The sequence below is a fragment of the Lupinus angustifolius genome, chromosome LG19, assembly GCF_001865875.1.
Source record: "Lupinus angustifolius cultivar Tanjil chromosome LG19, LupAngTanjil_v1.0, whole genome shotgun sequence".
Lineage (NCBI taxonomy): Eukaryota > Viridiplantae > Streptophyta > Magnoliopsida > Fabales > Fabaceae > Lupinus > Lupinus angustifolius.
The window spans coordinates 8268191-8284400 of NC_032027.1; the positions used below are offsets into that span (position 1 = coordinate 8268191).

The window sequence follows — 16210 nt, forward strand, 5'->3', positions numbered from 1 at the left end:
TAAGAACAAGGAAGAAATTTCAAGATTTACAAAGGTCAAAAACTACATAAAAGTTCATATGATTTTATTATCATCCTCTTTAGTTATGCCTTCATAAAATACTTAAAGAACAAATATAAACTCTACTTTATGAACAACATAATAAAAGCTCATAACTTTCTATGAAGTATGAGAACAAGATGAAGAAGAGAAAATAAAAGACTACCTTAGTTTGTATAGGAAATTTAGTGTAAAAATGAGAGAATGAGGTGAGATATTTGTAGGAGAGCCTCAGCCTCATCAAATCATAAAATTTAATGCAAAGTAAGTAGATTTAGACTAGCATATGTGATGTGTCTAATGATTATGGAGTGAGAGGATTTGTTGAGTAATTTAGGGGATTTTGTGTAAGAGGATATGTACTTTTGCTTGTTTAACAAGCAAGCTTCTTACATGAAAGTGATGTGACCTTTTAGATGACACATTCTCGATTAAACCATTCCCGAATATTGTCGGCTAATACCCGGTCGGATAATAAAAATCTCCCAATTTCGGTTTACGGTTAGAACTTCGAAACACGAAGTTCAGAGTGAAAAATAATTAGAAATGCGTTCTGGACAAACTTGATGTCTATCTTGACTCGAAATAATATTTCAAAGCCAATGACGCAATCGGAATTCGACTCCGAGGTAAGGAACTCAAAAACACATTATTGGGCCGAATTCGGCCCCGCAACAAGTCAAAATTTTCTGTCACAGGAAATTACGAAAATTTACCACAAAATAGGAAATCACAAATTAAAACTAACACTCAACTACGGGTTTAGTGTAATTCAACACCGATTAATTTCTAAAGTTAATCATTGTTAAAATAAATAATTAATAAAACATACACAAAAAATTCACGGTGTTACACACTAGCACCAATTTTATGTGTTTTACTATTTCACCCTACAAATCTTCTACTCATATGAATAAGGCCCATGTTCATTCTTGCCCATGATCCACCATTGTTTTCCTATTCTAAAACCATCCTTTCACATTAAATCAAAGATCATAAGAATATGTTGTAGGTTGTAGACTCTCAATCTGAAATCTCTATCTTTGAATTTGAATCCCTTTCAATTCTAATATCGACATGATTAAGTGTTTACTACTTCGTCAAAATTATTAGTTAGAATGAAACTTTAATTAGTTAAACCTAACATCTAGTGCCACCGTCACCATAATTAGAATTGACTCTAATACTAGTTATAGGTTCAATCTTATATCACTAATTTTTTTTTATAGACGAGTCATGACACACATTTACTTCCTTAAGCCCAGTCTCCAATGTTATGGTTCCCTTTGACTCCAACCTCACAAGGCATGCTAATGAAGGATTTTGGAAGTACCAAATATGTCATGGAACCAATTCTCTCTGATTATAAGCAAGGCATGCTAATCAAGGATTCTAGATTATGAATATCATAATACATTATATTTTATGAAAATATATCTATTCCAATTGATTTAGAGACGAGGTGTTTCAAGCTTTGAGCTCGTGTATGGAAAATTCTTCTCATCTCGTAGACTACTATAAAGTCAACGCCCATCGTGATGCATGTCATTGTCACCACTACTGGTTCCAATTTTATTTGATTTGAGGATTCATCCTCATTACTATAGAAAATTGCACCATGTCTTTGTTCTAAATACTTAAGTGATAGTAGCTGGTCCTTGTTTCAAAAATATGTGTAAACATAGTTATTAATTCTTTAAATGGTTGGTAAATATGGCTCCTCGAAACATAAAATATTCCTGTCTAATAAAAATGTGCCATATGTCAATGCAGGGACGGTGCCACATTGAATTAAGGGTGTGCAAATGCACACCCTGGTTTTTTATAAAAAAAGTTATAAATTACCTATATTTTTTTATGTATGTTTGCTGCTTTATTATTTTTAATTTATTATTTCTATTATATATTTAACATTGTTTCCATTAATTATTAACTAAACATGTATCTATTAATTGTTCAACTGATTTTGTGATGTTTGATAATCAACTTAAAATTTATATTATTGATATAATATTTGAAAGAAATCAACAATCTTTTAGAGAAGTTTGTTAAAAGTGAAAGACACATATTTACATATTAGTTTATATTCTTTTGAAGTTAGCAATAAACTTTCATTGTTTTCACTCCAACCATAAAAAAAATGTTTTCAGCTATGAAGATTGTAAAAAATAGGTTGTATAGTAGAACGGTAGATGCATGGATAAATGATTGTCTAGTGACTTATATTGAACGAGATGTGTTCAACAACATTAACAATGGATTGATCATTCAACGATTTCAAAATATGAAGTCACCTAGATATCAATTTTGAAGTATGTAATTTATTTGATTAACTATATTTAAAATTTGTAATTTTGACATCAATGTTTTTATCTTTTAATATATGATAATATTTATTATTTTAATTTTAAATATATGTTGTACACTCTGCTCCCGGGTCTTGGATTCGTGACTGTGTCAATGTTAGATAATGAAGAAGAACATATTAATTTTATCAATTTTGTTTTTGATGTAAGTATAACATATGTTGGTGGATCTAGGACCTGGAAACCAAGGATAAGTCGCATTGAGAGACCATAAGATTGCCTTGACGAGATTTTGTATAACGAATGACAAAAAAAGTATTAGCATAAGATGTGCATGTGCAAACATGTTACTTCAACGTACTAATAAAAAACACACAACATGAAAATAAAGTGGAAATTTCAATTAACATCAATACATAACTTTCTTGAGATCAACTTAAGTAAGCAAATCTAAAGAAACACTTAATAGAATTAGCAACATGTTTGTTGCTTCTGATTTTAAAGCTGGAGTAGTAGTTAAGGATGATAAGCAGTGGGAACCAAGTATAAAGCATTTCTTCGACTAACTGCTGCACCAAATGTCTCAGTCATGTCCAACTCTTCATTTTTCATTCCAATAGGAAGTTTCCAATCAAAGTGATACAACAACATTGCAAGTGGAAGCTCAACATTTATCAAACCAAATATTATACCTGGACATATTCTTCTACCAGCACCAAATGGAATGTACTCAAAATTAGTTCCTTTATAATCAAAAGAACTAACACTGAACCTCTCAGGATAAAAAGTCTCAGGATCAGTCCAATATTTTGGATCTCTTCCAATTGCCCAAGCATTAACTATGATCTTGCTTTTCAAAGGTATATGATATCCTTTGATCTCACAAGCTTGTGTGCATTCTCTTGGAAGCAAAAGAGCACCAGGAGGGTGTAGTCTCAATGTCTCTTTCACAACTGATTTCAAATATTCTAGTTTCTCCAAACCTCCTTCATTGGGGTTTCCTTCTTTATCAAATGCCTCTCTCACCTCATCTTGTGCCTTCCTCATTATTCTTGGGTTTTTAATAATCTCTGTAATTGCCCAGACTACAGTAGTAGCTGATGTCTCACTTCCACCACCAAAGATATCCTACAAAGAAATTTTGAGATAAACAACGACAACCAAATATGTCCTAAGCGTAGTTGGATATACGAGAATAATATCATAACGTTCTGTTATAAATAATACTCACTTGTAAAACATTGATTTCTAAATCTTTCATATAATCATTTTGCGTATATTTTTTTGCCCTTCCTCTGTCGCTATAGAAATTGGACTAACATGTATTTGATCTACTATCCTTATATGGGCTTTCAATGATTTCATCTACAGATGCCCAAATTTAAGACATTATTCTACCAACTTTTCTACCATAGATATTACTCAAAGCATAATCAATTCATTCTTAATCTATATTGTCTAGTGTGCCTACTTATTCAACACAACATTCTCTCTCTCCAAACTTGAGTTTACTATTTCATTAATGTTTTAATGCCTAGCATTCAATCTCATATAATATTGTGAGTCTTATAACTTTAAAGTAAATTTCTTTTAAGCTTTAGTAACACATTTTTATCATATATGATGTTTGATGTATTCCAAATAAATTTTATACAAAGACATCTAAATATTGGTATCCAATTTAACCATGACTAAACAATTAAAAATAATTAATGTGTGATGCAATTGCTTGTTCACTTCTTTTTGTTTTTTTATGTTGAAATATAATTTTTCCTTATAAGTTGTTATATTCTTACTATAAATGGCCACTTATAATAACAACCAAATTGTCTTCCATAATTTAGATAACACATTTCATAAGTTATCAACACATAATACTAAGGTACTTTGTTTAGCCTTGTGGGATTTTATTGAGTGTGAAATTATGTTATATTTGCATTGCATTTAACTTACATTTTAGGAAATAATTAGGACTTTAAGATTGTTTTTTAGTTTTTATTTCTTTGTTCGGGTGAGCAAGTGTTTTTGACTATGTTGTGCAGGTTGGATGGAAGCAAAAAGAGTAGAGATTAGGTATAAGAAGATAAAACTCAGTGTTGAGGCTGTGTAAAGACTATTTGAAGGGCCAAAAGAAGTCGCCTTGGATCTTGGATCAAAGAGAAACAACTTGAAGCAAAGGCGTCACGGTCCATAGCCAGGTCGTGTCCGACACCCATGGCCGTGGATGACAGATTCTATTCCTATTTTTTTAGATTTGTTTTATTGGGCTTAGCCCAATCTTTTGTAATTAGGATAAATGAGGGTTCTCCCTCAAGGATTGTTGGATTTTTTACATTACAATTCTTTAATTTAGAATTTGGTATTCTCTTCCTCATCATGAATGAGTAATTCCTTTTGTTTATAAGATTGTGGCTACGCCTTTTTACATTCAATAAACACTTGTTCTTACTTCTATTTCATGAAGTGTTGTGATTTGAATCATTAAACTCAGTTTTATTCGTGTGAGTTGTCTAACCAACAAATTACACATCTTAGATACATTGGGGAAGGATCTAGAAGTGAACCTAACTGTCCAACCATTCAGTTATTCAAACTAAAATCCTAATTCACGAGAGTAGTCTTAGAATTCTCGTGGAATTCTGGAATTCACCTTCGGTTGCTACAAAGCGATTGGATAGAAATATATAAGTAAAAGATTCAATTGATAACCGTACAAAGAGAGTAAAAGCGACTTCAATTGAGTACACGTGTCAGAGCTCGAGAGAGGATAACATATATCAAAGAGCAATTCACCCTCACAACTTAAAGTTCATGAAAAAGAGCAAAACAATGATTTGCGAGTGTAAAAGTGATAGCCCTTATCTTGGGAACTATTCCTAAATTAGATTTCAATAATTTTTTACTATTTTCATAATTTTTCTAGTCAATTATTCAATTGTTCTAAATTAACTTTTAATTCCTATTTGAGTTAAGTATAAACTAATTATTACAATCAAAATAATTTTTCAGTCCTCATAGGATCTATGTTTTATTACATGATGACATAGTCATGCACGTGCAATTTGCCCTATAGTTTTTTGGCGCTGTTGTCGGGTTCAATTAATTCATTAATTTACTCTAGTATATTACACGTTTTCCTTTTTCTTGGTACCTTTGCAGGTTGTCCATTTGGTTTATGCAATGTTTGAATTATTACTCAGTGCTATAAAAGACTTTCCGTAGAAGAAGAAGACAACAAAGAGAAAGATCAAGAGAAAGACGAACGCGTGTACAAAGAATGACCGAACGAGATGAAAAACCACTTTGCGACTATGCAACCCTATTGCTCATATTTCACGGCCTGGAATAATCCACCCCACTACTGAGGCATAGAACTTTTCTTTGCCATATGCTCTCATCAAAATGGTGATGTAAAACCAATTTGGAGGAGGAGCTCATGATGATCTGAATGTCCATATTGATAAGTTCTTGGAATTATGCGAGACTGTAAGGACCCATGGGGATTGTGATGATGTCATTCGTCTTGACATGTTTCTATATTCCCTTATAGACAGAGCTAAGACGTGACTAAGAAATCAAAATGTTGAAATTTAAGCAATATGAGGAACTTTGGAGGAGACTTTTCTCAACAAACACTTTCCTCCTTCCAAAACTGTGCACTATAGGCACCCCATCCAAAACTTCAGTCAAAAGGATTGGGAGTCAATGATGAGGCTTGGTAAAAATTAAATGAGTTTATTGAAGTTTGCCTTCATCATGGTATTCCACAATGGATGCTGGTGTTTCAAAACTTCTACAGTAGGCTAGACTTTCCATCACAACAATTGATGAACTCTTCAGCAGGTAGTGCCTTCATGTGCAAATAAATTGATGGTACTTTAAAGATCATAGTGAATATGATTTCCAATCATCACCAATGAGCGAATGAGATGAGACATCATCCAAGGAAAGAATCTAGGGCACAATATTCAGGAAATCAAATGGAAAAGGTAATTTCCACGCTGGAGAACCTTTCTTGAAGGTTGGAAAGCTAGAAATATATCATGCTAATAATATTGGAGTCTATAACTGCAACATGTGAGGGATATGGAGAAAAAGGGCATGAGTGGTCTGAATGCAAATAATTCATTAAACATGTACATGGAGTTTGAGCCAATGAACAACCTGTATCATGCAATTACTATGACTTTAAGCAGAAGAACGAACATCAATTCAACCCAGCATACAGGCAGAAAAATTCCAACCTTACATGGAGGAGCAACAATACTCTTAATCATCAACATAAGGATGAACAAGGTAATAGGAAACCTACAACACAGTTTCCACAAGTACAATATTCTCCTATTGACCCCACTCTTATAACAATAATGGAATGCCAAGAAAAATTATTTGCTAAATTTAATAAATTTCAAGAGGATAAAATCACGATTAATAAAAATGTTTAAAATATGTTAAATGATTTGCATTATAAGATAAAAATCTGACTATCAATGAAAATGTTAGAAACACAAATTTCCCTACAAGCTAACAACTTTAATATGTAAATATGGACGTTTCTAGGACATATAGAGAAAAATATAAATAATGAACATTATAAGGCTGTCCACTTAAGGAGTGGGAAGGAACTCAAGGATGTTCCTCAAACTGAGAATGATACACAAGTGGAAGAGAAAAATATTGAGATACAACTCCCTAAAGGGAGACAAAATGCTGAAAAGGTGTCTAAGTATGTAGCTTCACTACCATATGTACCACCAATCCCTTTTCCCTAGAGATTTATAAAGGCAACATTAGAAAAGAAATATGGGAAATTCTTAGATACCGTTAAGAAATTATATACCACTGAGGTACTGCAGGAGATGCATGCATACATGAAATTTCTTAAGGATATTCTATCTAAAAAGAGAAGACTAATGAAGCAATTGCTCTAATTGAGGAGTGCAATGCGTTAATTCAAAATAAATTGCCTCATAAACTAAAAGATCCTAGTAGTTTCTCTATCCCATGTTTAATTGGTAACACTAATTCCGACCGTGCTTCATGTGACAGAGGGAAGTGCGAGCCTCATACCCTTATTTGTGTGTAAAAAATTTGGATATGTGCGAACTAAAATCCAATACTATATCACTTCATTTAGAGGACAAGTGAGTTAAATTTCCTATCGGCATCTTGGATGATGTTCCTATCAAAGTTGGAATATTTTTTATTCAAACAAATTTTGTAATACTAGAGATGAAAGAAGATGCACAAATCCCATTCAATCTAGGTAGACCATTTTTGGCTACCTTTGGTGCTATAATTGATGTTAAAAATGGAGAACTTTCCACAAGCATATGAGATGAGAATGTTGAATTTGATATTGCTAAAATGTATTAAACAACCTTCTCTTGACGACTCATATTGCAAGGTTGATATGCTGAACCAAGTCGCGAAAGAGGATGTGGCTAAAGTGAAACCCGAGGATCTCTTGGAGAGACGTATGCTAGAATGTGACACTTCAAATTTTTATGAGGAAGTGACTGAGATTAATGAATTCGTAAATGCAAGCTCAACATTCCCCTATAGCGCGCAAGAGGAAAACTTGTGGGTTATAGCTAAATCTGATGATTGAGAGAAAAGGAAAGTACCTAAATTGAAAGTAAAAACACTCCCTTTACTTTCGGGTATGAGTCAATGGGATCCTGTATGATGCACAAGGATCAACTGTCAAGCTAATGACGTTAAACGAGCGCTTCGTGGGAGGCAACCCACACTGAATGTACTTTTTTTAGTTTAGTGTTAGTATCGATTTTAGTACCTCCCTAAGTTTGAAGCCTTCTTAGGGGATATATAGTGTTAGTCACAAAAAAAATCATAAACTCTAGAAAAAAATTAAAAATTTACAAGGAAAAGTGCTATCATGACCACACTTATTAGCTGCCCCTTTAGAACGAGTATTTGCACCTGGTCCATCTTGGGCCTATAGGCCATTTGTGACTTTTTTCTCTTCTTTTGTAGGTACTTTCACTACACTCAATGAAGCCGACCACTTATAATTAGTACATAAGCCATAGACATTTCCTACCTAGTCTGTAAGTTTTCTTTTTCTTTATCTTCTTGTATAGATTTTTACATTGGAGACAATGTAAATTTCTAAGGTCGAGGGGGGTTTTGCGTTTAGATAGTTCATTCATATCATACATACCATATAGATTTAAAAAAAATTTAGGTTGAATATTTATATTATCATGCATATGGCATAAGTTTCATATTTCATCTTTATACTGCTTTGTTTTGTTTGTTGTCTGTCTACTTTAAATAAAAAATTATTCATGAATGATGATTGTTGATCTGTGACTCTTTTGAAAAATCTCGTGAAAAAATAATTACATGAAAGACAATAGATATGAAAATTGTGAATTAAATTTGGTTTAATAAAAGTTCTTGTTTCATAATTATTGCTGACTGTACCAAATGTGAGAAACTTGAGTCAAACACAATAAATGTTCTGATTTGAATTGACAATTACATGAAAACCCTCTTTCTTTCATGAGTACATAATTTTTTATAATTGTACATTCTAGAACTCGATTTGTGAACGTTTCAAAATTGAAGTCTTTTTATATGCATTAAAATGATATAAGCAATTATGATTTTTTTTGACCTTGAACCACTTGCTATAACCATTGAAAGCCCATTAGTTGCCTATTATAGAGCTTGAAATTTACTAATTTTTCATAGCTATTCGAATGAGGGTTTTGAGGTAAATTGTGATGTTTGGTTGAAGCAAAGGAAAAGGTAAAAAACCATGTGTAACGAAAGAATGTATAAAAAAGGTGAAAAAAGAATATTTTTCAGCATTTCTCTTTTTGAAAATCATAAGAATTAATCAAAAAAGAGAGAAGATAAGAAAGAAAAAAGTGAAAAGGAAATACAAAATACACTAAAAGAGAAAGATTTGAAAAAAGATGTTGTAAAGAGATGGGTTGATAAAAAATGGATCATATGAGAAAGTAAAACCTATTAAGACAATCTCAATGCTTCAATCAGATGTCTAAAAAGTTTGAGTATTTTGGGAAACAATTGTAAGCCATTTGAATTACAATTTGTTTATCTATCCACCTTAAATCATTCACCTTGGTCCTAATTCAATCATTTAAAGACCTCTTGATTTTTGCATTTATTCAAATAAAGTCAGTGATGATATATGGTAATTTACTTTCATGATTTTTTTGAGCAAAATATTATGACCTTTAAACACATGAGAGTGATGAGAGAAGAATGATCATAATTCATGCAGTTATTATGACTCAAATACTTATATTGAATTAAATTTGTTTACGATTATATTTTCTTATTGTCTGGATTGTTTTAAAACTATCATGAGATTGCTGGTTATTTTGAGTCATGATTTTTATATCGTCATTCATACATGATTGTGAAAGTTAAACATAATACTTGATGACAAGTAAGAGATAAGCTTAAGGGAATTTGATGAATGTGAAATTATGTCTTTTTTGCATTGCATTTAACTTGCATTTTAGGACATAATTAAGACTTTAAGATTATTTTTAGCTTTTATTTCTCTTTGTTCGGGTTGAGCGGGTGTTTTTGACTATGTTATGCAGGTTGGAAGGATTGAGGCCAAAAAGAATAGAGATTGGGTATAAGAAGATGAAATTCAGTGTTAAGGTTATGCAAAGACCAATTGAAGGGCCAAAAGTAGTCCCATTGGAGCCTGGATCAAAGAGAAACAACTTGAAGTCAATGAGCCACAATCCACGACCCAGCCGTGTCCGATACCCATGGCCATGGATGGGAGATTCTACTCCTATTTTTTAGATTTGTTTTGTTCGGCTTAGCCCAATCTTTTGTAATCAAGATAAATGAGGGTACTCCATTAAGGATTGAGGAAGATTTTATATTACAGTTCTTCACTCACTTCCCAAAACCCAAGTACACCCAATATCACTCTCACTCACTTATATCTTAAACACTAAAATATTCCTCACAATATTAGAACAAGAGAAGAAGAGAGAATATGCACTAAGGCTAGAATATTGGTGTGTCTTACAATGGCTTGGAGCATTCCTATTTATAGCCAAAGCCTTGAGGATCCTATGGCCAAAAACAAAGATGCTTCACCACAACCTCTTCTTCTCATTGGCTACAAAAGAGGTTACACTATAGCCACTCATTTTACTTGGCCACAAGAATGTTTCATCATAGCCACTTCTTTTGCCACATCATTCTCTTTTTCTTTTAAGCCAATATTTAATACATCTAAACCATGATTTTACCATCTTTTCTACAATCGATATTCCCCCGCCTTTTCTACAGAATATAGATAACACATTTCATGTTATCAACACATAATAATAAGTACTTGAATATGCAAATATATGCTTACCAGGATCACAGCCTTAATCTGATCATCGGTTAAGTTATTAGCATCCTTGAATTTCAAGAGCACATCTATGAGATCTTCTTCTGCTTCTTCATGTTGGCCTTCTATGGTTCTTGACTTAGCTTCTCTGTGCTCATTGATAATATTTTGCATTATCTGATCAGCTTGATGGTGGAGCTTCTCAAGCTTTGGCTTCATCCCAGAGATATGTTGAAGCCATTTAGCAGAAGGGTACAAATCTCCCAAGTCAAATCCTCCAGCAACTTCTGTGGCTTCTTTAATCACTGAAATGAATTCTTGATGGTTCTTGCATTTCCTGCTAAATGCTGTCCTTGAAACGATTGTAGATAATGTTGAAGTCACTTCTTTGCTTAGATTTATGAGTGATCCTTCTTTTGAATCAATAAGTTTGATGAGTTTAGCGAGTTCTTCTCCTCTAATGGGTTGAAAAGATTGGACACGTTTTGAGCTTAAAAGTTCCATTGCACAAATCTTCCTTAGTTGTCTCCAATATTCACCATAAGGTGCAAAAGCCAAGCCCTGAGAATCATAACCTAGTATGTTTGTTGCTAGTATTGGAGGCCTTGATGCAAAGATAAGATCATGGGTTTTCAACACTTCCTTAGCATAATCTGGGGATGAAACCACAATGGTAGACACCTCTCCAAGCATTAGATGCATCAAGGGACCATATTTTGCTGATAAATCTCTTAACCTATGATGGGGAAGTGAGCCAACTAGATTATGTATGTTTCCTATGATAGGTAGTTTCCATGGCCCAGGTGGTAATTTTAGAGTTGAGACGTTTGTCTTTGTAACTAGTTTATGTGTCATGTACATAAAAATGAAAAGGGAGAAAAAGATTGTATAGTAGAGGCTTTGAAGATCCATGGTGGAAGTGGAACATAGATCAATGCTTCTTAGTTTGGTGATTACACTTGTTTGATTGATACTATATACACGTACACTCCTGATTTAACAATGAGAAAATAGTCTATGTAACAATGAGTAAGTTTTTTTTACATGATATCAATTATTAGGCATTCATGTGTTAATCATTAATAAAAGTAAAACGTATAAAAATTCTCTTAGAATACCCATGCATTGTTTATTTAATCGATGAATACAGCACAAATATGAAATGATATATGTTATATGGTATCATGTAGAATGTAGACAAAAACTAAAACACATGTATTCCTTAAAGATTGAAGATCATGGGAAGAAGATCTCCCGGTACCCATTGATATTCCGAATGGTATACCAAACCAATCAAAATGAGTTACTTAATTGGAAATAAATTATAAAAGACATAAATTAACATTTTATATTATTTTGGGAAATGCTATTGATTAGAGTCATGAGGACATGATCTTTTGGGAGAGAATTCTTATCCGAAGATCTTCTATCCTTATTAATGTCCTTAATGATGTCTCATACCAATCAAAATATATCATTTTATTAAAAAAAATAAAAAATTTAAAGTAATATTTTTATATTATTTAGTGTTATTCCATTGGGGAGAGACGTAAAGAGATCCTATATATAAATAGAAGATCCATGTTCTCCCTTAAGGTAGTGGTTGCTATCATAAATTAACATAAGGTGAGTGTCAAACAATTAGTGCTGTGTTAGAAAATTGCTAAGCGATATTAGATGAGTCAAAAAGTGATACAAGTTGTCGTGATAATTGAATTAAATTTTAGTGCTCGCAAAATGACACAAATGTTTCGCGAAACTTAGCTTTCCTTGAAATAACTATATATATCAGTCACATTATTGCTGATTAAAGAAATAGTATAATTGGAACGTCGACCTCCTTCAATATAAACAATAACATAACATAATTATAAACTGGTACGTTAAGAAATTATTTTTTTGTACAATAATTATGAGTAAAGATCATTTCTATTAATGGAGAAGGAAATGTCACACACTGCAACATGTAATAATATTTTTACTTTTTTGTTTACCATAAAATCATATTTTTGCTATTAAAAATATGAGTAAAAATTATCACTTGTCTCTCCATTGATTCTTATTCAATAATTACGAGGATGGTTTGATGTTCTTGTATTTTTTATATTCATCTTTTTCTTTTGGCCTTTAATATCTTGGAAGATCCCTAGTCCTCAGTAGTGACATTACTGGGCAATGTGAAAAAAGGATGAAAAGAAAATGTAGTTTTTTTCATGGATAAAATTAATGTCTGCAACTTGTTGGTTCAATTGGGTAACCTGTTTTCATTCAAAAAACGTATTTTTCAATGGGTTCTCCACGGTTTTTGAAAGGGTTTATTTTTTGGGTATTTTCTTTAAGGACGATACGGGAGAGTTTTAATTGATAAATTAGTCATTGAAATACCAATTCATTTAATTTGTAGCAAAAGTAATATATTAAGTTATTGTAACCACATAAGTTTTAGCTGTATTATGCTGTTAAACAAACTTGTATTGAAAATTCATAAAGTTGGTTTTTTGAGTTTGACGAGAGTATGGATAAGATCTATAACTCAATTGTGATAAGTTAAAAGCATTGCAGTTCGTGTTGAAAGCATTAATTCTATGCAGCTTTACACACCTTGATGGGGATAGAATAGTTCAAGCAAGGCTAAATAATATGTAGTCTTTTGGGAGATTAGATTAGTGAAAAGCTCATGACAACACTATATACTAATGTTATAATAATAACTATTAACAATCCTATAAATAAAATAGGTTCTTGTAACTATGATAAGTTGGACCTTACCCACCTAACCTATTTGGCTAAATCATAATTGAACCTAAATATATTTGGGTTTGGTAAACTAAATTTAGATTTAAAAATTAGACTATGTCGATATATATGATTGGAGTAAGAGACAAACATGACTTAATCCATCTCGTACTCTTATAGTCCGTAATAACTTTTATTTATATGTGTCACTATACAATTATGTAGGTAGTGATGGCTTTTTTTTGTTTCAAAGTAGATAATACATTTTATTGTAATAATTTATCTAATAATATAATTTCATATTTTAAACGTGTAATTCAATTACTTTTGCTACTTATTTTTGGATACACTTGTGTAAATTATTTATTGTCATTTTGACACAATGTGTATTCATCAATGATTAACATATATATATATATATATATATGGAGGTGCTAACATATGAAACCTCTCTTTTTATTGAGAACATGTTAGTATTGTATATCATAAAATTTTGTTAAAAATAATTTTTTTTTGCTTCGAAGAGATACTAAGGTTATTCTAGTAACATTCCTAAAGATATGAAAGTTTGAGCTCTAGATTTTCTCAATAATTTGTAAACTCTCTGTTTTCGAAAAGTGTGTTCTAACCCTCTGATTTATTTTCAAAGTTAAGTTATGAACCGATATGAAAAATTTGGGTTAATATATTGTTCTGTTTTTAACTGCATTTAATCGATTGTATTGAGCCTTAGTCGATTAACAGGTTTCTTCAAAATAACAAAAAACATAAACAATTATCACCTTCACCACCTTAATCGATTAACTCAACATTTAATCGATTAACGTGTCCAGCCCAAGGGTTAATTGATTAACGCAACTGTTAATTGATTAACAGTTTTCTAAAACATATTTTAAATGATGAATGAACCTCCTACATGATTTATAACCTAATGATGATGCAGCATGATTTAAAAATACTTTTTAAATGCATTCAAAATATATGATCATGTATGTATGTGCATGTAAATAATGTATGTATGCATGTGCATGTAAATCATGTGCCTGGATGTAGTTTGCAGTGTACACCTAACGAACCAGGATAAAAAACCGAGTCTTCTTCCTCTTTCCCTTATCTTTTTACATTTCCGCATTACTTAATTTACTTAAATTGGTATGCATATAATTCTATGATACTTGCATATTTTGCATAGTGCATTTACTATTCTTAATTGTCTGTACAATTGCATGTAAGTTTGGTTGAATCTTGGTAATCTTGGATGACCGAAAGAATTCTGTTTATGCTGTAATTGAATCAGTTAATCGATTAAGTCGTTTAAATAATCGATTAACTGCAGATAATTTAATCGATTAAGTTTGTTATTAACCAATTAAACAATGTGTTAATTTGCATAATTTCTGTGTTTATCGAGCGACGATAATTGTGTACCGTATCACCTATTCACCTCCCTCTAGGTGAGTGGTAGAGCCTTGTGGGACCTAACAAGTGGTATCAGAGCTAGTATGACCGTGCTAGCTTAGCCGCTTTGATTGTTGATCCTAGGATCTTTTACCACGGGCTCTTCTAACCCGTTTAGCGATGACGGCGCATCTATCGGCTGCCCTCCGATTTTCAGTGGCAAGGGGTACGCCTACTGGAAATTCCGAATGAGGATGTTTATTGAGTTCTTTAGAGTTCTTTAGATTTTCTCAGTGCGATAGTGCTAAAGAAATATGGAACACTTTACAAGTGATCCACGAAGGCACTAGTGAGACCAGACATTTTAGATTAAATGCATTGATGCATGAGTATGAATTATTTCACATGTTTCCACATAAGTCTATTTATGATTTACATAAACGATTTACTCATATTATTAATCATCTCATTGCATTACATAAATCATTTGCCAAACATGAACTAATTGTTAAAGTGTTGAGATGTCTAGACAGAAAATGACAACCCAAGGTGACTGCAATTGTGGAATTAAAGAACTTGGAACAAATGATGCTCACAAATCTATTTGGCAAACTTCAAGAACATGAGCAAGAATTAAGACGTTTGACACTCAATGAATAAATGGACGAGAACATCAAAGAAACCTCCTTCAAAGCAACAAGATTACAAGAAAGACTCTCGGGACATCAACGCTAAGGAGGCAATATATCATCTGGGTTGAACCCGAAAAGGACAATTCATCAACAAAAGGTTAATTTTAGATCATAAAAAGAAAATATGTGAATTGCAAAATTTCATTGATATGCTGAAAATTGAAAATGAAACCTTAGATGCTAAATATGCAAACTCTTCATGTGATTGTACTTCTAACTTAAGTGTAGCATCTATGTCTGAAAATTGCATTTGCATGAAAAATTAACATAAATGTCTTAAATGATAATCTTGCTAATTCACATTTAGTTATCACAATTCAAACAACTTACTTGCTTCACATTAAAATGATGGGATTAAATCTAGTTTGGAAAATATGCATCCAAATAACACTTTTCACAAGAATCAAGTAAATGTTCTGAAAATTTCAAATCTTGAATCCCCTACCTGTTTCTATTATGGATTGTATGGTCATACTTTAAATGTATGTAATGTTAGAATGCATTATATACCAAATGGAAAGTGTATATGGATTACAATGAAACAAAATCCCCAAGCTACTAACATCAAGGGACCCAAGTTTAGTTGGGTACCCAAGAAGAGCAAGTAATTGTGTTTTGTAGATGTGCTTAAGTGTGTTTTGAGAAGATGAGCAAATCAACAAACAACAAAGTAT

General features: G+C 32.1%; 2 protein-coding genes across 2 annotated transcripts in view; both read right to left on the reverse strand.

Annotated features, from left to right (window-relative positions):
- The window catches only part of LOC109334213 (DEAD-box ATP-dependent RNA helicase 28), an 87278-nt gene that overhangs the window by 42658 nt on the left and 28410 nt on the right, over positions 1 to 16210 (reverse strand). The gene's annotated exons all lie outside the window — the stretch shown is intronic.
- On the reverse strand, positions 2757 to 11714 carry LOC109334214 (cytochrome P450 71D9-like). Its single transcript, XM_019569851.1, has 2 exons — positions 10735 to 11714; positions 2757 to 3473 (listed from the first exon to the last, which is right to left on the reverse strand). Exons 1-2 carry the CDS (start codon positions 11620 to 11622, stop codon positions 2862 to 2864), a joined length of 1500 nt encoding a protein of 499 aa, XP_019425396.1. The 5' UTR covers positions 11623 to 11714; the 3' UTR covers positions 2757 to 2861.